Genomic DNA, 21,625 nt, shown 5'->3' with positions numbered 1-21,625 from the left:
CCCAAGGCCCCCCGCCATAATTAAGCGAGGCTTTCGGCCCCAGAAAGTGCAGATTCAGGTTTTAATACACAAAATTATTTCAGGAGCAGTGAATCGGAAAGTCGTTTGTAATGACCTTCCTGAGAGGCCCGGGCGCGGGGCATGTTGGAGGCTGGGCGGCCGGGCGGCTGAGTTATGGCATATTTGTGTTTTTATAGTGCGGAGGGGAGGGGGTGGGGGGAAGGGGGGAGAAGGTTAAACAGTATTTACAGCTCAGTTGTTTTCAGAGAGGAAAGAGAAATAGAGTTCATGGGGAGATGCGGCGGGCGGGAGAGCCAGGGAGGCCTCTCGGGCAAGCAGGGAGAGGAGGTGGCCTGGGCAGGTCCCCCACCTTGGGCTGCCTTGCCCACATCCACCTCTGGGACCCAGAGGAGATGCCAGGAGCCACCTCCCCCACACCAGTCTGTGGCATGGCACAGCTTGTGGGGCTGGGTAGGTCTGGGGCCTCTCCAGGGCTGTCCAGGCTGTGTGGACACCCAGCCAGCCACACCTGCTCCCGTGAAAAGGCAGGGTGTTTCTGCCGTCATCCTAGCCTCGCACCCTCCAGTGCACCGCGTGGCAGTCAGCCACCCATTTAGATGATGCTGCCCTTCCTGAGCCCAGTGCCGCATCTGGGGTATGCCAGCCTTGGGCATAGCGAGTGAGGACCCGAGATGACATCATGCCCCGCTGGGGTGGCCCGCAGCTCACAGCCTCCTGCCTCCTTTTCCAGGCTCCACCTCCCTGTCAAGTGCCCACCTGGGGCTGGGAAAGGGAAAAGCTTAGGCCCTTGGGGTTTGGCAGAGGTGGGGGCCACAGAGAGGGAAGAGGACCAATCAGATCCCCTCCACTGCCCTCCAGAGACACTTGCCCGGAGCAGGGCAGCTCAGGCACCGATAGTCAGCCTGGCCCTGGGGGTCCTAGGCTCACCCGAAGCCCCCTCCCTCAGATCTGTCTCCCCTCATGGCTGCAGGAGCCATGTTTGTGTTCTGTTACCACGACCACATGCAGCACTCCCCGATTCTCCATGTGCACGTGTGAATATGACGGGATGGTACAAACACAGACGCCCGCGTGCGTGTGCGCGCGCACAGGCATGCACGCAGTCTGTGCGCGTTTGCTCAGTGTGTGTGTTTTAAATCTCCCCTGGGTGGTAACTCTTTTTTTTCTCCCCTTCCTGTTTGGCTGTGACCTGGGGGAGATTGATAGCCAGCCTGTGCGGTGGATGCTAACAGTTCCCCTGATTTATAGAGTTACTTACGCTAAGTGAGGCCACTTAGACGCGTCTGGATAGTAAACCTTTTAACTGGACTAAAAAAATCATAATAAATAAATAAACAAAGTGGGGCAAGCTAGGGCCCAGTGACCAAGCATGCCCCCCACCCAGGTTGGAGCTGTTGAGGGTCAGGGGACCTGGCCAAACCCCTAGGGCCCTGGCTGAACCCCTGGGGAGCAACAACCATTCCTCCTACAGAACTTGGAGGCCCTTCTATTAGGAGCTGGGGGTAGAATTGGGTCCAAGAGGGAAGGACGCTGGGGAGGGGGGCTGAGGGGACAGGTCATGGCTGGGGGAGGGGTCACAGCTGAAGGATGGGGAAGGAACCATTCAGGCGGAAATGGGCTGTGATCTACCTCACAGGAGGGAGGAGGGGTAGGTGCCTGGGCCCTTCCTGGCCCTTCCTGGCCTCCAGACCTGCCACTCCTGTGGACCTGTGATGCCCACTACAGAGATGGCTCTTGTACTGACTTTGAAGTGTTCATTCCCAAGTCTGAACTGAGCATCCATGGGGCGGGAACCGGGGCTGCCGGTGCGCCCACATCGTAGCCTGAGGAGTCAGCCCGGGGTCTGGTCTGTACACGGTGCTCAGAGAGAGGTTGTTGAAAGGACGCCAGCACAGCACCCCAAAACTGGGGCTCGTGGCCCGTGAGCTGCAAGTTCGGAGGTGAATGGCAGGGTGGAAGCCCCGGCAGCTGCCCGCCCCTGACTCCAGGATGCCTAGATGGAAGGCTGTGGGGGACACAGGTGGGGTTGAAGATTATGACCTTGGGCATCTGAGCCTGGTGGGAATTGGACTCCAGCACTAACTGTGGGCAGCTACCAGCCTGGCCGCCTCTGCTTCCTCATGTGGGAATGGACAGGACAGCCGACCACGTGGGGATCCTGGGGGCATCAACAAGGTGGCACTGTAAGGCACCCAGCACAGACGAGGTGCTCAGAGGATGCCAGCTGCTCTATGGCCCCAGACACCATGGTGCAGGGCAGCTACCAGAGTGGCCTCCGAGCTGCCTGGCAGTGGGAAGGCGGGGCCCCAGCCCACCCCCACCCCAGGGGACTGGTTCCTGGCCCCTGCCTCCCCACCTCCTGATATACAGCGGGCATTAGGCCGCCCAAAGGGGATACTGCATCCTTAGGAAGAAATATGTCCTCATTTTTCTTAAACACCGTTTCCACTGAGTGAAATGTTTAGAAGGGACGCGCAGGGAGAACTTTATTTCCTACCAGGGAGTTCAGAGCCACCAAGCAGAGCCCATAAAGCACCCGGAGCCCAGGAGCTGACAGGCAGCCCGGCCCCAAAACACATTACTCACGGGTGGGGAGGGGCTGCCAGGCCTGCCCAGCCCCCTGGGAAAGACCACCCGCCCACCGACTGTCGAGGCAGGACAAGCAACTCTGAGACCCAGGGCCATGGGCGGTGGGCGCTGGAGCCTCTCCTCCCCTTGAACCCAGGATGCCTGCGGGACAGGGCCTGGCCCTGAGCAGGCTACCCCCAGAGAGCAGCGAGACCAGGGGACTGGGGATCCAGGTGCAGCGACAGGAACGCCCCGCTCACCCAGAGCTGGCAGGAACCCTGGCCTGCCCCAGCCTGTGGAGGGAGCGATGAGATTCATGCCATAACGGGGCTTCTCCCGAGGCCCTCCCTTCATTCGATTTCTGAAGCCGGCTGATTTGAATATTTATAAATATCAGTAAATTATTTATTGTAGCAATCTGCTGCACCGTTTTACCCATCGCAGTTAACACTTTAGGGGGCTCCGTGTTATGGGAACAGGAAGTGAGGGTGAAGAGGGGACATGGCAGGGGAAGGAGTCCCTGCAGAGAGGCCTGGGATTTCCTAGGGCTGGCTCAGGAGCCCTAATGGGGATAGGGCCGAGTCCCAGCCTTCGGGAGCTCCTGGCCAGGGTGAGCTTGGGCTCTGGGGTGTCTACAGCTCCAGGATCAGCATCCTCCTCTATGAAATGGGACAATGACAGTGCTGGCTCCGCTGGGCCGTTACGAGTCATCTGTTAGTACCTGGAAAGGTGGACGGTCCAATCCATGCCCCTTTCCCCCAACCCTGTGCAGGGTCTGCTCAGCTCCGAGACCTGCTGGGGGACTGTTGCTCGTGGCGCCCTGAGAGGGAAGGTCCCGAACCTGGGAATCCGAGGAGGGGCTGAGAGGCCAGCCCGCCCCTGCCCCAGACCTCTGGCCTCTTCTCTGTCCCCTGCCTCTTCCAGGCCAGGTAAGGTTTCTCAGCCTTGGAATCTCAAGCCCAGGTGTGGCACCAAATCTGCCTGGTGGCCCTCTCAGGGCTCAGCTGCCTTTTCCCAGATTCATGCCTGCCGGGCGCTGTGCTTGGCACAGACAGGTGCCCTCTTGCCTGATAGCCAGCCACCTTTCTACAGGCAAAAATCTTGCCCAGGGTCAGAGCTAGCACAGGGCAGAGCTCTGCCGTGAGCTCACGACTCCCTGACCCCAGAGGCTAGGCCATATCCTGGTGCTGCGCCAGAGCCCCTGGGGCCAGAGGCTGGAGGCCAAGAGCACCGCCACCAGCAGAGAGTGGGCTCTGGCTTGTATGGGTCCCAGGCCCGGCTGAGCCCCCCTCGGCGGCCCCTCCCCTCACCTCTCCCGTCTCCGTCTCCGGGGAAGCAGAGCAGGAGTCCCCTCGCCTTCCCACCCTCTGGCCCAAGCCTGCCTCCTGGGCAGTATTGTTCCCAGAGGAAGTGTCCAGTGTAAATAGAGCAGCGGGCAGGCTGGTGGCGGGAAGGAGATGAAAGGGGCAGTGACAGGGCTGGGGACGGATGGCTTCCTTCCATTGAGGCCTGGCCACGGCGTTTATATTTTAGGGAAGAAAGTCAGAGGAATGTTTACATGGACAGGAGTCTGGGGTCAGACCACAGCGGGGTGGCGGGGGTGTGGAGGGGATCGTCTATGGATCCCAGGGCCCTGGGCCGGAAGGCGGCGGGCAGCTTAGACCTCAGCTCCAACGCACCCCCGTTCCCGCCGCCTAGTCTCGCAAGCGCTTGCACTTACAAGCCTAAGCCCTGCCTCTGCCTCCTGCCCCTGTGTCCCCGGCCCACACGCCTCCCACCTTCACCCCTGGGACCAGCAGGAGAGGGAGAGGGAGGGCAGCATCTGGAAGGCAGGTGGGCTGGGGCAGCGCAGCAGCTGGAGGGCAGGTGCCGGGGGAGTCGGCAGGAGCAAAGGGGCCTGGGGCTGGGGGCGGGTCCTGGGTACACAGCTGCAGCGCAGCTGGTGGGGGCCCGGGCAGGGACTGAGCCAGGCACACAGCCGAGATGGGGAGAAGGTGGGCTGGACTGGGTGGGCCAAAGTGCGGGGAGGCTCCAGGATGGGTGGGGGCCCAGGGAGGGGGCGTCACCAGCAGCAAGTGCAGCCCTGGGAGCTTCTGCATCCCTCTTCCTTAGGATAAATATTTATAGATTCATTTGCCGTCTGCCATCCACACTTGGCTGCTTACCTCCTGGTAAAAATAGTGCAGGCTCCCCACTCCCCCTTCCTTTCCCCATCCAGGGCAGGGGACAAGGGGACCAGGTGAGGCCTGCTCCCCTGGAGGCCTGTTGGAGGAAACCTGGGTCACAGAACCTGCTGGGCAGCTCCGAGGTCTAGTGGGACGCTGTGAAGAGGAGGCCCCGTCTCAGGACTTCCAGAGGGGCCCCACATCGTGCTCGGGGTCTTGGGTATGGGCAGCACAGACTTGGAGATGTGGACGAACCTGGGTAGAGTGGGCATCAGTTTGGGCAAGTGTCTAAGGCCCTGAAGCCAGGGTCACAGAACTGGAAGGCCTGGGAGTAGGCTGAGAAGACCCTTCTCTGGCAGTGGACCTGGCCGGGCTAGAATCACTCTGTCTCGTCTGGGCCATATGAGCCATCCGTACTGGCCACTGGTTACAAGGGAAGGATCTGGCTGAGACTGCCAGGCACCGTGTCTATCAGGGGACGGTTATCTGTGCGTATGAGTCAAGTCCACCTCGGGATGCGGCCCCTGGATGGAGCCAGGTATTGCCATTCCTGCCTGAGTAGGCCTTTCATTGGGTTTCCAGGTGTGTGGAAAGTTGGCAGGGGGTGATCTTAGAATGAAGCCCCTTCTGACCGTGGAGCCGGGGGGCCCTGCCCTCACTTAGCCTTCCCACCTGTGTGGAGACTCGGACACACCCATTTCTCCAGTGAGGGCCACGAAGAGGCACATTCTGTTTTGTGCACAATGAGTGTGAGCCGAGCCCCTGCTGCTGTGGCCACTGCCCTGTCAGCCGCACCACAAGGTCTGGCCCACAGAAGGAGCTCACTTAAATGGATGGATGGACAGACAGACAATTCCACATGTGGCCACACTGTGTGTGTGTGTGCATGTGTGTGTCCACTGTCCCAGGCTGTGTGGTGGGTGGGCTTGCCATATGCCCCCCAGGACCCTTGGTGCCCTATCAGGGACAGAGTTCAGGCTGTGCGTCCACAAGGGAGGTCGCTGGCTCTCAAGTCGCCTCGTTAGGGCTTCCAGTGCGTGTGTCGGGCTGTCATGTTCAGGGATTAGGTGCTGTGACCGGCGCTTTGGGGCTTTCTATGAGGTATCTAAGCGATCCCACCCTGCTCCAGCTGGAGCTCCTGGGAGTTGGGAAGTGGGCTGGCCAGGCCTTCCAGGGCTGCAGGGGCTGGCCGAGGCTGGGGAGCCAGGTCCTAGGACAGGGACAAGTGGCCCTAGGAAGGACTGTGAGGAACTCTGCTTGGACGGCTCTGACTGAGGCTTGGGGAAGGGAGCGGCAACAGGAAATGGCCAGAGGGGCCAAGAGGGGGCTGGCAAGGGCTGGGGAAGACCCTGAGGCCAGGAGGAGATTGAGGAACACGGAGGCCTACGGGAGGGTCCTGAGTGGCTGGGAGAAAAGATCTCTGCTCTCTGCTGAGCAGGGTTGGAGTCAGGTGAGGCCCAGGGACCTGGCCTGGCAGAGGAGCTGCCAGGTGCTGACATGCTCAGGTGGGAGGTGCCAGCCAAGTGCTGCCGGGACAGTGAGGCAAGAGGCTGGCACAGGCTGGTCCCTGGCTCTCTGTGACTCCTCCCCGGGAATGTGTGGTGAGGCAGGATGCTCCCAAGTGGAACCGGCCGCCAGCAACTCCATGCTGTCCCTTGAAAGCCTGACTGCATAGCCGGCTCCTTAATCTCCCTGGGCCTCAGTTTCTTTGTGTGTCAAAGGGCACACCCCCTCCCAGAGCCCAGCAAGCCTAGGAAATGCCTCCAGGACCTGGGTGCCCCTTGTATTGAAGAGTCATTCATTCATTCATTTGTTCATTTACAGATTACTTCTTGAACTACCTGCTCTGTGCCAGGCACCCTGCCAGGCCCAGAAAGTAGAGTGATTCTCAAGCGCTGCCAAGGAACTCGTAGACTAGTGGGGGAGACAGACATGTGCCAGGCGGTCTCAGGGCAGTTTGAAGGAACTGTGGTCGATGGAGGAGGCCTGCAGCTTGGGGGATGCAGGGCTGTTTGGGAGGGTGGGTTGTGCTTGGCCTTGCACACCTCTGACCTCCATGCCCTCCTCCATCCCTGCAGCTGAGGGCACCCGGTGCACGGACCCGCCTGCAGGCAAGCCCGCCATGGCACCCAAGCGCAAGGGCGGCCTGAAGCTGAACGCCATCTGCGCCAAGCTGAGCCGCCAGGTGGTGGTGGAGAAGCGAGCTGACGCTGGCTCCCACGCAGAGGGCAGCCCATCGCGGCCCCGGGACCCAGAGCGCAGTGGTCCTGAGTCTGGGGCAGCCCGGGCCCCCCGCAGCGAGGAAGACAAGAGACGGGCGGTGATCGAGAAGTGGGTGAACGGGGAGTACAGTGAGGAGCCGGCGCCCACACCCGTGTTGGGGCGAATTGCCCGTGAGGGTCTGGAGCTACCGCCCGAGGGTGTCTACATGGTGCAGCCCCAGGGGTGCAGCGATGAGGAAGACCACGCGGAGGAGCCCTCCAAGGACGGCGGTGCCCTAGAGGAGAAGGATTCGGACGGGGCAGCCTCCAAGGAGGACAGCGGCCCCAGTGCCAAGCAGGCTTCAGGTGGGTGCCTGGCCTTTGAAGGTAGGCTGAAGGCCGGGACAGGGAGGCCATCGGGGAAGAGGCAGTGTGTCCGGTGAGCACACCCGACTCCTCACTCCTGCTCTAAATACCTGCCCCTCTTCCCGCCCAGGCAGGACTCCTGGAGTGGGAGAGATTAGGACAGGGAGGGGCACCCCAGGTGAGAAGGGAAGGGCTGGAGCTGCCCCACACAGTGGGTCTTTGAGAAACCACAGGCAGAGGGGTGGACAGGTGGAGAGGGAGGAAAGGAGGGTGGCTGGATAGATGGACGGATAGGATAGATGGCTGGACAGATGGTGGGTAGGTGACTCTTTACACACACCTGTGAGGCCTGAGCTTACCGGGCATAGTACCTGGCACAAGAGGGCCGCAGTGGTCAACGGCATGAACCTTGTGAGCCTGCTGTCTGCGCATTTTGCTACTTAGGGCACTTTCTCGGAGGAGCCCAGGACAAGCTTTGTTCTCCCGCCACTCCCCTTGGCCTCCTCTTCCTTCCCTACACTGCTGTCCCTGGCCCTCCCAGCAGGACGTCTCAGGGCCACACGGATTGCCAGCCCGGCCAGCCGTATCTTCTTACAGCCAGCTGCCCCGGCCACAGTCCCCTGGCTGACCTCTCTCCCACGAGGCACCGAGGCCCTGCTCTGCTCGTGTCTCCACGTCCTGGGGATCCAGAGCAGCTCTGCACACCTTCTGCTTAGGGGAGGGTGGTCCTGGGGTTCCAGCAGGCAAGGGGGTCGCCAGGACCACAGTCCCCAGGTCTGGGCCTTCTCTCTGCCCCTGGCCTCCTTCCCAGCCTTGTGTCTGGTGCCCTGCGCCTCCCCTGCCTGCTCCCCTAGCCTTTCCCCTGCAGCGAGGGGCGCATCTCCTCCCTGTGCGGGGAGCCCTGCACAGCCACATAATTATGCATATAAGATATAAACAGAGCTGTTTAATTATCCTTCGCCACATCAGTGACAGAGTAATTAACAAACATTGCAAGATCAATGAGGAAAAGTGTGACCTTCAGTTTCCTCTGATAGGAAAAGCCCTTGCCGTTGCCAGACACAAGGTGATTGTGCTGGGCCTGAGGAGAAGAGAGGGACGCGACAAGGGCCACCGTCCCCTCCACACCCCCACCCAGGCCAGCTCTGCCCGCAGCTGACAGGGAGCGGAGTGGGCCTCAGCCCTTGCCTCCTTCCTCCAGGGGAGTGGAGAGCAGGGCTGGCAGAGGCGGGCCTGGAACTGCCTGTGGCCTGGGGGACTCAGGCCTCGCCCCTCAGCCCTGACACTGGGACTGCCTGATCGGCCCTAAGCGCTGGAGGAGAGAGACAGTGGAGCCCCAGCTGCCCCCGTGGGCTTGGCTCCCAGGCCACCTTCTCTGAGCCCTGAGCTTGGCCATGCAGGCCTGTGGGCCCCCTCAGGGACCCCTGCCTGGTCCCCTCCCTGTGCAAGCTGCCTGCCCTTCGAAGCTTCTGTTTCTCTGCCATATATAGTGAGGGCTCAGCTGCCTCCAGCTATTTTTAGCCCCTTTCCCTGGTCCCTGAGCCACTGAATCCAGCAGCCAGAGCCCACTCCTCCCGAGCTGGGCCCCCCAACCCTGTGTAGCTTGAGGTCAAGACAGTGGCTGACCCGACAGCCCCGCCCCAGGGGAACAGCTGTCTGTTGGTTTCTTGAGTCCCTCTGCACCCTGGGTGCCAGGTGGCCAGGCCCTCCCACAGCCTCTCCTTCCACATCCCACCGGTGTCCTCCCCTCCCCAGGCCCAGCCCTGTCCCTTTAAACCCCCATCCCAAGTATCTCTGAGGATCCCAGGCCTGGCAGGTTCACCTGGGAGGAGACCCCCAGCCACGCCTTCCCTTGGCTGTGTAGTCAGCCTGGGGTCCTGCCACCTCGAGCGTGCCCATGTGGCTGGCTTGCACACAAGCAGAGAGAACATGGTGTCCCCAGGGGCCGTGCAGGTCTCAGTCTCGCGGGTGCACCTAACCCTGATGCAGGGCATGGCACACGGGAGGCATGTAGCATGCGGGCAGTGAAGAGGCGAGTGTGCGTGTGCACTGGGGTCATGCCTTGGCCGTGGCGTGGGGCGTGTGCAGAAGAGGCAGGTCCACAAGAACAGCTCAGAATTAGCCTGGGACCGCCTTCTCCCTCATTCCGAGAGACCCGGGGCAGGGGTTCGGGGAGTTGTGTACCTGTGTGTCTGCAGAGGCGGGAAGGCAGCTAGGGATAGGAGCTGGTGAGCCCGAGTGTGCATGCAAGAGTGTGTGAGGTGTGTGTGTGAGTGTGTGGTGTCTGTGAGTCAGTCTGTATGAGTGTGTGTGTGTTGTGTCTAGGTGTGTGTTTTATATGAGAATCTGCATGTGACTGTGTGGGGGTGAGCGAGTACGTGAGTTTTATGTGACTGCGTGTCTGGGTGTATGTGAGAGTGTGTGTGATTGTGTGTGTGTGATTGTGAGCACATGACTGGGTGTGTAGTGGATGTGATTGCATGTGTGTTGTGTGTGATTGTGTGCATGTGACCATGTGTGTGGGTTTATGTATGTGATGGCGTGTGTGTGCATGTGATGGCAAGTGCGTATGGTGTGCGGGGGTGGATTGGAGTGGCTCGGGTGATATGGCCGGTGTGTGTTGTATGTGATTGCTATGCCCACATGACTGCGGTGTGTGGGGGTGTGAGAGCTCATGAGAATGCGCACCATTGGTGTGTTGTACGCTCGGATTCCTGAGCACTCCCCTTTGGTGACTGTTTCCTTGTGAGGGTGGGTGGGTGCCGAATGTATGTGTGTGGTCTTTTATGTGAGCTTTCACGTCCTGTGGTGTGGGGAGTGTGAGAGTGTATGAGAATGCATCGTGTGTGTGTGTGACTCGTGTGCTAGGTGTGTTGAGAATGCCATGGAGTGTCGTTGTATGTGAGTTGCATGTTAACGCTGGTGTAGGTGTGTGAGAATGCATTGAGTGTTTTGTATGTGAATTGTGTGCATGTACACTGTACGGTGTGTCGAGAAATGCCATGTGTGTGTTGGTGTTGTGAGAATGTGGGTGTGTGAGTGTATGCGAATGCTGTGTGTGGTTGTATGTGATTGTCATGCATGTAATATAACTGGGTTTATGTGACAGTTTGTGCGGTGTGAGGGCATGTGCAGTGCATTGTGGACTGTATGTGGGGTGTGGTGTGAGAGTGTATGAGAATGCAACTATTGGCGTGGTGTTATGTGGTGGACCTGCATGTGAACTGTGTTGTGTAGAGTGTATGAGAATGTATGTGTTATGTGGTATTGTGTACATGTGACTGTGGGGGGGGTGTGTCAGAATGCATGTGTGTGTTATTGAGCGGCATGTGACTGGGTGACAGTATGAGGAATGCCTGTGTGTTGTGTGTGAGTGCATGCTGACCATGTATTTCGGTGGTGTGTTGAGAATGCATGTGTTGTGTTGTATGTGATTGTGTGAATTGTGACTGTAATGGGTGGTGTGTGTGAGAAATGCATGTATGTGTTGTATCGTGATTGTGTATATGACTAGTGTGTGGGTTGTGTGTGTGCGTGTGTGTTGGTGTGTGAGAGTGGTTGTGTGCATGTCACTGTGGGGAGGTGGCTCCAGGCTTCCTGGTGTGCCCAGGGGTGGCCACAATGGGGAGGCTGCACTCAGGCCTTGCCCGGACTCCTGCCCTCCCCGGGTGGCCCAGCCTTGTGTGAGTGCAAGTGATTGGAGGAGGCCAGAGGGTTGGAGGACGCGTCCAGGTCCTATGTCACAGGCCGGGGCACATCCACACACCTGCGCTCCTGGCTGAGCTGTGTTGTCAGGGACCCCCAGCACCTGGGAAAGGTGTGGGGAGGCCAAGAGGCCGGGTCCTAGGAAGGCTTGGAGTGGACCCTTCATCTGCCCAGGGGATCCATTTGCGGGGTCAAGGGAGGTCCTCCAGCCAGGCCCACCCCGACCCTGGCCAGAGCATCTTCCTCACCCCTGGGGTCCCGCTCAACTGCCCACCGGCCCACATCCCTACCTGTCTCTGGTTCTTGCCACTCCCTGTCCTGGGAGGCAGGTTGGGATCTGGCCTTACTTCCAGTAAAATGACTTCTCTTTCATATTAGGCCAAGGCGAGAGAGTGGAGACATTTATGAAACTTTGTTTAATGTACTGAAAAGCCATCGGCCAGAACATTTAGGAAATTGATTTTCCTGGCATTGATGAACTCGTTTTATTTTACCCCAGTATTAATTACTTTTTTTAAAAACAAATTAATTTAAGAGTCGTAAAACCTAACAAGTGAGCCAAATGTCCATAGATCATGTCCTGCTCCGCCCCTCCCCACACTGACCCCCTCCCTCTATGGGTGGGGGCTCCCGTTGGGGGGACTCCTGTCCCTCCCACTCCCTTCCAGAGGTGATGCGCCCCCCTCCTCCTCTGCAGGAGAGGCCTCCTCGCTGCGGGACTACGCGGCCTCCACCATGACGGAGTTCCTTGGCATGTTTGGCTACGACGACCAGAACACGCGGGACGAGCTGGCCAGGAAGATCAGCTTTGAGAAGCTGCACGCGGGCTCCACCCCAGAGGCGGCCACCTCCTCCATGCTGCCCACCTCCGAGGATACCCTCAGCAAGCGGGCACGGTTCTCTAAGTACGAGGAGTACATCCGCAAGCTCAAGGCTGGCGAGCAGCTCTCCTGGCCGGCCCCCGGCGCCAAGACTGAGGAGCGGGTGGGCAAGGAGGTGGTGGGCCCCCTTCCCGGCCTGCGGCTGCCCAGCAGCACGGCCCACCTGGAGACCAAGGCCACCATCCTGCCCCTGCCGTCGCACAGCAGCGTCCAGATGCAGAACCTGGTGGCCCGGGCCTCCAAGTATGACTTCTTCATCCAAAAACTGAAGACCGGTGAGAACCTGCGGCCCCAGAACGGGAGCACCTACAAAAAGCCATCCAAGTACGACCTGGAGAATGTCAAGTACCTGCACCTCTTCAAACCTGGGGAGGGCAGCCCCGACATGGGCGGGGCCATCGCCTTCAAGACGGGCAAGGTGGGGCGCCCCTCCAAGTATGACGTCCGGGGCATCCAGAAGCCAGGCCCCGCCAAGGTTCCGCCCACCCCCAGCCTGGCTCCCGCTCCCCTTGCCAGCATGCCCAGTGCTCCCAGCGCCCTCGGGCCAGGGCCGGAGCCGCCTGCCTCCCTGTCCTTCAACACTCCCGAGTACCTGAAGTCAACCTTCTCCAAAACAGACTCCATCACCACGGGGACCGTCTCCACTGTCAAGTAAGGCGCTCTCCACCCCACAATGCCCAGAGCTGGGAGCCAGACTAGACAGGAGGCCTCCTTCCTCACCAGGGTTGCCCGTGCTTGAGGACACACCTGCCGCTCACACCTTACACACATCCACTGTGCACCCAGGCGCATGCACACTCAGGCTCCCCTCCACGTGCTTCCACACTCACAGGTGCATGCCACGCTCATGTTCACTCTTGCACCCACAGAACCACGCGTGAGCCCTCCTGCAGCACCCTGCCCTGCTCTGGGACCTGCACACTGCACCCCTCCCGTGCACCTCGCACACACCTCCCACACACGCCCACACTCCCAGGCACCAGCGTGCTGTGCCTTTTGCTAGCATGCACACCGGGACTGCGGCCTCCCCCATCTGCCCATGACAGGCTTCCTCTGTCTGCTGCTATGAGTGCCGAATGCAGGCCTGTGGTTGGCTGAGAAAGCGCCTCCCTGGGTGGGGATGCTGGGTCCATGCTGGTGGCCCTGGCTCCTGGGCTCAGAGCCTGAGCCCTCCCTGGAGGAGGCAGGAAGCAAAGGTAGTGACCGGGGTGAGGAGCATACACCCTTACAGCCTGAACCCATGGGCAGGAGAATGGCCTGGTTGGTCAAATGGTAGATGGTGTGGGGCTGAGCGAGACCTTTCCGCAGAGCTCCTCCTGCACCCTGGGGAGCTTCCGGACCCTGAGAGGCTGCATAGCTGGGAGCAGATCGAGGCAGCACCTGCTGCCTGGGGCGAGGATACACTTCCCCTGCCCAGCTGCCTGCCCCCGCCTCAAATCCCTCCCCGTTGGGGGGCCTGGTGCCCCTCAGCCAGCGGCCTCCTGATGCTCCCTGAGTGCCAGGCACCGAGCCCAGGCTTCCGCGGCTTTCCGCCCCATTGGACCCCAGGCCGGCCCATGCCCGAGGGAGGCTCCAGCCCCACCTGCATGAGATGGCCCTGCCCCCCCAGAGTTGGGCTCGTTGAACCTCTGGCCAGCTTCCACCAGGGATGTCCTCAGTCCCACCCTGGGTGCCTGGGACACTGCAGAGCAGAGCAGAGGGGCTGGGGCCTCAGGGCAGGGGCTGCCCAGATGCCCCTGTGGCACAAGGCTGCCCCATCTGCTCACCGGCTGTGCCCTGTGTGTCTCTCGCCAGGAATGGACTGCCCACAGATAAACCAGCCGTCACTGAAGATGTAAACATTTACCAGAAATATATTGCCAGGTAGGCCCCTGGGGAGGAGCCTGCCGTGGAGAGAAGGTGGGGGGCCAGGACTGACCGGGCACTGAGACCATTCGTTTGACATCTGACCTCTAGGGCCAAGGTAGCTGCCTCCTTCCACCCCCATCCACTTCGGTCCCTCCACTGCACCGAGGGCTGCCCTGCACACGCCCATCTCAGAGCCTCCTTCTGCTCTGTGTAGTCCAGGCCACACATTTCCTCAGCAGCCTGTACCCCCAGGTAGGGCCGGGGTCCCAACACAGGGCCTGGCCACAAGCGAATGCAGCTCCCCCAGCTTGCCTGGGTCCTGCTGTCACACAGAGCTTTGAGTAGGGTGCAGGTCACTGTGAAACTGTCAGGGTTGGGAAGGTAGAGGCAGGCCGGGTGCGGTGGCTCATGCCTGTATTCCCAGCACTGTGGGAGGCCGAGGTGGGAGGATCCCTTGAGGCCAGGAGTTCGAGATCATCCTGGGCAACAGAGTGAGACCCTATCTCTTAAAAAAAAAAAATAGAGAGAGAAGGTGTGGGCTGTCATCCTTCCCCAGTGAGGCTCTGACACCACCTGACTCCAGACCAACCCCTTTCCATCCCAAAGGCAGTGGGATTGGCAGCGAAGAGCCTTTGCCTCAACAGATTCCCCCAAATCACACAAATAACACCCCCCGCCCTCACCCCCACCGCCTGCCCTCTGATGGGACAGCACACAGCGGCCAGCGCCTGTCTGTCCGCAGATCCAGGTTCCTCCCGCCCGCTCCGTCTCTCTGCCACCATGTCCCGCTCTGTCTCCGCTCCCCTGTCCTGCTCTGTTTCTGCCCCCTGTCCCACTGCCTCTGCCCCCCGTCCCACTGTCTCTGCCCTCCTGTCCCACTCTGTCTTCAGCTCTGCCCCCCGTCCCACTGTCTCTGCCCCCTGTCCCATTCTGTCTTCAGCTGTGCCCCCCGTCCCACTGTCTCTGCCCCCCGTCCCACTCTGTCTTCAGCTCTGCCCCCCTGTCCCACTGTCTCTGCCCCCTGTCCCACTCTGTCTTCAGCTGTGCCCCCCTGTCCCACTGTCTCTGCCCAACAAAACACAACCCATCACTACTGTGACAATTCAAACAGCATAACTGACAACACCACTGTAACCAACAATGTCAAATCTGCCAAAACCACTGATACCCAATTGCATGAAAAATCTTAAAACAAGAAACTGTGCCAAACACGATAACCCACTGAGGAATACTCCATGCCCCACCGTCAACCCAACTCTTGATTTAACAAGGCTACTGCCCAACCTGTCCACCACATCTTGTCTTCAGCTCTAGCACCCCCGTCGAACTGTCTCGTGACAAAAAACCCCGCCCATTCTGTCCTTCATAAAAAAAATTAACAATACATATACAAGGCTGAATACACACAGCGCACCCGTCCCTACTCAACGTCCCTGCGCCAAGTAACAACCAAATATATATATACATGACAATAATCAGAAGAGAGAGAGACATAGAGAGAGACAAACATGAAACCGTGCCAGCTGTTTGCGCCGTCCATTCTGTCTTCAGGCGCTTGGCCCCCCTCGGCACGCACATCGCCATTCCCACTGTTCCTCTTCTGCCCCCCGTCCCACTCTGTCTTCAGCTGTGCCCCCCTGTCCCACTGTCTCTGCCCCCTGTCCCACTCTGTCTTCAGCTCTGCCCCGTGCTGTCTCCTCTGTGGTATTATTATTATTATTATTAGTGCCTCCGCAGATGGCTCTTTTGGCTGCTTCAGCTTAAATACTTGTTTTCACGTGGTTTTCCCATTACAGTATGGGGTTTCTCTCTGTGTCTCCTGCAATCTCACGTCACTCTTGGAGGGGGACAGGTGGGCTGAGCCACCCCCTTCTCCACAGTCTTCATGGTGTGGCCTCTCCAGAGTGGCCTCCCCACGGCTGGCCATCACCGAGGCTGTGGGAGCCACGTCCCAGCGGCCCGGGGGCCTGGAGGAGGATGGGTTTCCTGGGAGGCAGCACAGGCTCCTGGCGGTGGCAGCGGCAGCTGGAGAGTGAGCTCCTTGCTGCAGGAAGCCAAACAGATGCTGTGCTTTAAAAATTCATAACTCTGCACTGTTTCAAGTGTCAGGAAAAGCCCAGGACAGAGAGAGCTCTTTAACACCTCTCAGCATCAGAGCCCGGGCTGGCCCAGCCAGGGTCTCTGCACCTGGCCAGAGGTGGGCGGGCTGGGAGTGGGGCAGGCAGTCCCTGCAGAAAAGACAGGTGGGCAGCCGCGGGGGCGCCTGCCTTCCCTTCCATCCCAGGGCTCGGGCCCCATCTGTCTCCCCCTGCTTTGACTTTTGGCCACCTCAGCGTTGTCCTGCCCCCTTCTTGGGGCCAGGCCGCTTTGCCTCAATGGGCCTAGGATTCCCCCCAGACCCAATCACTTGCCTGGGCCTCTGTAACTTCACCTCCCCTCCGTATCCCATACAGGGCCCAAAGAGTCCTCCCTGGGGCTGGGGCTGGGTTTGGGGCTGTCGCCCACAGCAGGGCCCTGACCCCACCCCTCCTCCCTCCAGGTTCTCGGGCAGCCAGCACTGTGGCCACATCCACTGTGCCTACCAGTACCGCGAGCACTACCACTGCCTTGACCCCGAGTGCAACTACCAGGTACGGCCACAGCGAGATGGACTCCGCCTCCCCCACCCGCCAGCACAGCATGGAGGCACTTAGAAGTCGGTGCAGGAGTTGGGGGGTTTAGTTCTACTTGCATCACCCAAACTTGACTTGAACAGGCAGAGGGCCCGCAAAACGACCAGCCTGCCCACATTCCCTGATTCCTGCCGACAGAGCAGCAACTAGCATTGGGGGCCAATGACATCCCAGTGGTGATCATTCCAGTCCCCTTTCACTGAGAGCCTCCCATGTGTCCAAGGCCATGCCAACCAGCCTGTGAGCCTTGCCTAATTGACTCTTTGCAGTGGCCTTAGAAAGTTAGCAATACTGCCCCATCTTAAAGATGATAAAATTGAGGTTCAGCCAGAGTGCCACTGTGCCCAAGGCTGCCCGATTGGTGAGTGCAGGGCTGATGAGTTGGGGGAGAGTTGGGGCAGTCTGCCTAGGGCAGCTCCCTCTGGCTTGCCAGGGATCCCAGCCTGCCTTAGTCCAGAGGTGCACTGGGCGGGATGAGCCGTCAGCATCAGAGCCCCTGCCTTCAAGGCCTGGCCCGATGCATCGTCTGTGGCTCCTGGGGATGGTCACTAGGGACACAGGGGAGCATCGGGGAAGAATCTGTGGTTCTAGAACCTTTGGGATGGTTCCCTTCCAGGGCTGGTGTGCCTGCCACTGGCCTTGGACAGTCTGGGCTGCCTTGACCCCAAGCAGGATTCTTTCTAGGGAGACCTGAGGCCAGCACCCGGCCCAGGTGCTCTTGGCATATGGGAGGAAGGGCGGAGGGGGAGCTCAGGCTCCTGCCCACGCAGCGCTGTCTCCTGGCAGAGGTTCACGAGTAAGCAGGACGTGATCCGTCACTACAACATGCACAAGAAGCGCGACAACTCCCTGCAGCACGGCTTCATGCGCTTCAGCCCGCTGGACGACTGCAGTGTCTACTACCACGGCTGCCACCTCAACGGGAAGAGCACTCACTACCACTGCATGCAGGTGCCTCCCGCGCCCGCGCCCGCCGTCAGCTGCAGGACCGGCTCTGAGCCCCCACTCCCAGAGGCAGGGCTGCCCCACGGGCAGGGCCCCCAGTTGATCGGGAGCCCTAACCCAGCACAGGGCTAGCCAGCGAGCCAGGAGGGTCCTGGGGGCTCAGGCTTGGGCAGCGTCTGGTGGGCCAGGGTGGGGCCTTCCTCATGGCCATACTTGGTGTGGATGAAATTCAGTGAGCTGTTTATACAGATGGACATTTTTCAGGCTTTAACACCAAGAGCAGCATTGCAAATGATTCCTGAGGAGGTTTTTGTTTAATTCTTTCTTTTAATGCCACGCAGAGTCTGGGCTTTTTCAAGGTGTCAGGGCCAGGAGGAGCGACTTTGGGTTGCAAATAGCAGCCCCATGCCTCCCCCGGTATTTGTCAGAGGTTGTTATGGCCTCTGTGAACAACCTGGGCCACGAGGAGAGGGGGGCCACCCTCTGGGCTCTGAGATGGTGCAGACACTGGCATGGCCCAGCCTACGAGAGTGTTCAGATTCCACGGGTTTTTACTCAATATGGCAACGTTGCCTTCCTGGCCCGGCTGGGGTGGGGTGGGAGGGCCCCGTGCCCAGGAACTGTCCACTAAGCAAATCCTTGGGCTAAAGGTGACCTCCAGGGTCCAGCCCCTGTCCACCCACTGAGGGTTTTGGAGGTAGGGCCCTGGATTGGGTCTCAAAATCCAACTCCTGCAGAATGCAGCTCCCTCCCCTGGGCCAAAAAGTGCCCTGGGTCTCTGGAGATGTCCTGACCCTCAGCACAGACGGAGCCAGGCCCCAACAGCACTGGGTCCCTCCGTGGGGGCCTGAGGGGCTGTTGGAGGCTTTCTACTCCACTTCTTACACCCACCTTCCGAGGCCTCCAGTTTGAAGTCAGAGGTGCCAAAGCTTCCCTGAGCAGGGAAGTCAGTGGCCCCAGCCACACACAGTGGTGTCGACCTCTGTTTGCCTGACCACCATCCCGTCCTGTGCAGGTGGGTTGTAACAAGGTGTACACAAGCACGTCTGACGTGATGACCCATGAGAACTTCCACAAGAAGAATACCCAGCTCATTAACGACGGCTTCCAGCGCTTCCGAGCCACCGAAGACTGCGGCACAGCTGACTGCCAGTTCTACGGACAGAAGACCACGCACTTCCACTGCAGGTAAGCGGGAGCCTGGCGGGGGCCTTCCTGGGCAGAAGCCGGGAGAGAAGGCAGGGACCTGTGGGACAGCCCAGGTCCCTGCCTTGGTGTCCAGCCTGGGTCTTCCACCTGGGGACTGTCCCTCCCGGGACCATGGTAGGAGCAGGGTGGGGCCTCCTCTGGGTCCCATGACAGGTTCCCAATGTCCCACCCAGGCGCCCTGGCTGCACATTCACTTTCAAGAACAAGTGTGACATTGAGAAGCACAAGAGCTACCACATCAAGGACGATGCCTATGCCAAGGACGGCTTCAAGAAGTTCTACAAGTACGAGGAGTGCAAGTACGAGGGCTGCGTGTACAGCAAGGCTACCAACCACTTCCACTGCATCCGCGCCGGCTGCGGCTTCACCTTCACCTCCACCAGCCAGATGACCTCTCACAAGCGCAAGCATGAGCGCCGGCACATCCGCTCCTCGGGCGCGCTGGGGCTGCCGCCCTCGCTGCTGGGCGCCAAGGACACGGAGCACGAGGAGTCCAGCAACGACGACCTTGTCGACTTCTCCGCCCTGAGCAGCAAGAACTCCAGCCTGAGCGCCTCCCCTACCAGCCAGCAGTCCTCTGCATCCCTGGCTGCCGCCACTGCCGCCACCGAGGCTGGGCCCAGCGCCACCAAGCCTCCCAACAGCAAGATCTCGGGGCTGCTGCCCCAGGGCCTGCCTGGCTCGATCCCCCTGGCCCTGGCCCTCTCCAACTCGGGCCTGCCCACCCCCACGCCCTACTTCCCCATCCTGGCTGGCCGTGGGAGCACCTCCCTGCCCGTGGGCACTCCCAGCCTCCTGGGTGCCGTGTCGTCTGGGGCAGCAGCCTCAGCCACCCCTGACACGCCCGCGCTGGTCGCCTCAGGAGCTGGAGACTCAGTCCCCGCAGCTGCCGCCTCTGTCCCGGCGCCACCCACCTCCATCATGGAGAGGATCTCCGCAAGCAAGGGTCTCATCTCGCCCATGATGGCCAGGCTGGCTGCGGCCGCCCTCAAGCCCTCTGCCACCTTTGACCCAGGTGAGCAGGCTGGGTCCTGCCCGGAAAGCAGGCACCTTCTGGACTGGGGTGGTCGCCTGGCCTCAGGCTGCAGAGCAGAGTTGGGGGGTGTTTGGAAGAGGTGTCCGTGTGGCCCCTGCCTGCCAGCGCCCCCTCGTTGCCTGGTCTTCGCCCCCATCCTGTTGGTTTCTGTGTGGGGCCCCTGGTTCTGGCTGCCACAGTAGGGGGCCCATGCTTCTGTTTCCCCATTTGTGAGCTGGGGGCAATGGTCCCTGCCTCCTCGGCTGCCCCATATCCCTGGGGCCACTGCAGGTCCCCCCTCCCTGTCTGCTCACCCTCCCACATCCCAAGTCCACCCCCGATGAGGTTAGGCCCAGGGCCCCTGGCGTGCCTAGTGTTTCCTCCAGCTGACCCGGAGGGGGGCCTGCATCCAGCCCAGCGGTAGGGTGCCTGCACCTCACACCTGGACACCTCCAGGCCCAGGCTCCGTCCTCCATGAGTGCCGTCCCAGTAGGACTTTCCAGACAAGGGAAGCCTTCTATTTTGCACTGTCTGACTTTGCAGCCACTGGCCACCTGTGGCTGTTGGTGCTTGAAGCTGGGTCTGTGATTGGGAAGCGGGATTGTCACTTTAAACGGCCCTGCCCTGTCAAACAGAAAAGGGCCAGAGCCCCGGAGCTGCATCTTCCTTCTTCACGCTGGTTCACTGAGGTGAACTCAGCAGGAAAGGCAGCTCTCTTTCCTGCCTTTCTATAATTTCATAAATTTTCCATTAACAAAAGGTCCCTCCGTTTTTCTCTGGATTGGGGTGGGGGTGCTTTTCTGTTTACCTCACTCCTGTCCCCATTTCCCTGCTCTGGGTAGTTCCTATTTGTTGAATCCTTGAGGAGAGTTCAGTTCACATCTGGGATGTGGCTCATTTCACTTATTCATTCAACAGCCACTGATGGTTGCTGAGAGCCAGGCTCCGAGCCGGGTGCTGGGGACACAGCAGGCAGGATGCCAGACAGAGCCCCACGCCGTGGAGCCAGCAGACGGTTGGGGATGGTCTGTCCCAGGCACATGGCTAGGAAGTGGTGAACCAAGGCGCTGCCCGCAGGAGTGGGGCTCCGCTGGGCCTAGATGCCCTGTTCCCATTAGAAACCCTCTCAGAACCAGCTGAGACTGAGGGTCCCTGTGGCCTAGCCCGGGGCTCTGCCCACACCTCGCAGAGGCTGCCAGTGCCTGACAGGGGAACTGGGTCATGTTTCCCTGGGACCTTGGGCAGGTGACTGTGGAGAGCTGCTGGAATGTGGAGCCCCTAGGTCTGAAAACTCTCACAGGCCCAGTAGGGTGCTCATGCCTGGCGGCTGCGCAGAGGGACCACCTCTTGGTCTAGGCATGGGTGGGGCCTCGCTGGCCACGCCCCTCCAGCCAGGGGCCTGATGGATGGGGCAGGGCCCACTCCAGGGCCACCTGGCCTCAGTGGCCAGACTGTCAAGTACTTTGTTTTCATTAGAAAAGTCTCCTTCTCCCAAAAGAAAGGTCAAGCGCAGGGGAGGGGGCCGTTTTATTTTTTAATAAAATGCCACTTGCTGTCTCTGAAACAGCTCTCTGTCAGCTACAGCGCCTTGGGGCAAATTAATATTTCCGTCACTGGGGGAATGTGGGGGAAGGCTCGCTGGACGGCCCTGTCAGCAACTTCTTTTACCCCTGCTCTGCTGGCCTCCTGCGGCCTCACCCGCCCAGCTCCCTTCCGGACCCAGCTTGGCCCAGCCTGGCCTCGTGTCCCTGCCCCGGACAGCTTGACTGTGAGGTCGCCTGGTGTGGCCGCTCTGATTGGCCATCGGTCCCATCTCCCTGACACAGCAGAGGCCCTTCCCGGGCATGCTCCGTGCGGGGGCCGTCACCCCGGCAACCGCGGGCTGGGGACCACAGAGGGGCCCTCCCAGTCCAGATCTGCCACTTTCCCTCAGCATTAACAGAGTCTTTAATAAAAGCCTAAGCGGCAGCCCCACAAATTGACTGTGACAGTTGGTGGAGAAAACGAAGGGCCCCCGCCCCCACCCCAG

General features: G+C 60.2%; 1 protein-coding gene across 4 annotated transcripts in view; it reads left to right on the top strand.

Moving 5' to 3' along the window:
* Nucleotides 1-21,625, top strand: part of CASZ1 (castor zinc finger 1) — a 157,233-nt gene that overhangs the window by 127,558 nt on the left and 8,050 nt on the right. For 2 of the 4 annotated variants that reach the window (XM_017887994.1, XM_017887995.1), the window contains 7 exons: nt 6,833-7,321; nt 11,724-12,558; nt 13,702-13,770; nt 16,295-16,385; nt 17,214-17,378; nt 18,388-18,560; nt 18,755-19,596. In XM_017887994.1, the coding sequence (XP_017743483.1) occupies nt 6,833-7,321; nt 11,724-12,558; nt 13,702-13,770; nt 16,295-16,385; nt 17,214-17,378; nt 18,388-18,560; nt 18,755-19,596 (2,664 nt within the window). Of the gene's footprint in view, nt 1-3,095; nt 3,519-6,832; nt 7,322-11,723; nt 12,559-13,701; nt 13,771-16,294; nt 16,386-17,213; nt 17,379-18,387; nt 18,561-18,754; nt 19,597-21,625 lie in introns of those variants that run through there. The other 2 variants (XM_017887996.1, XM_017887993.1) reach the window with 2 other exon arrangements.

The sequence above is a fragment of the Rhinopithecus bieti genome, unplaced genomic scaffold (genome assembly GCF_001698545.2).
Source record: "Rhinopithecus bieti isolate Rb0 unplaced genomic scaffold, ASM169854v2 scaffold_16234, whole genome shotgun sequence".
Taxonomy (NCBI): domain Eukaryota; kingdom Metazoa; phylum Chordata; class Mammalia; order Primates; family Cercopithecidae; genus Rhinopithecus; species Rhinopithecus bieti.
This window is presented reverse-complemented; position numbering and strand designations above follow the sequence as displayed.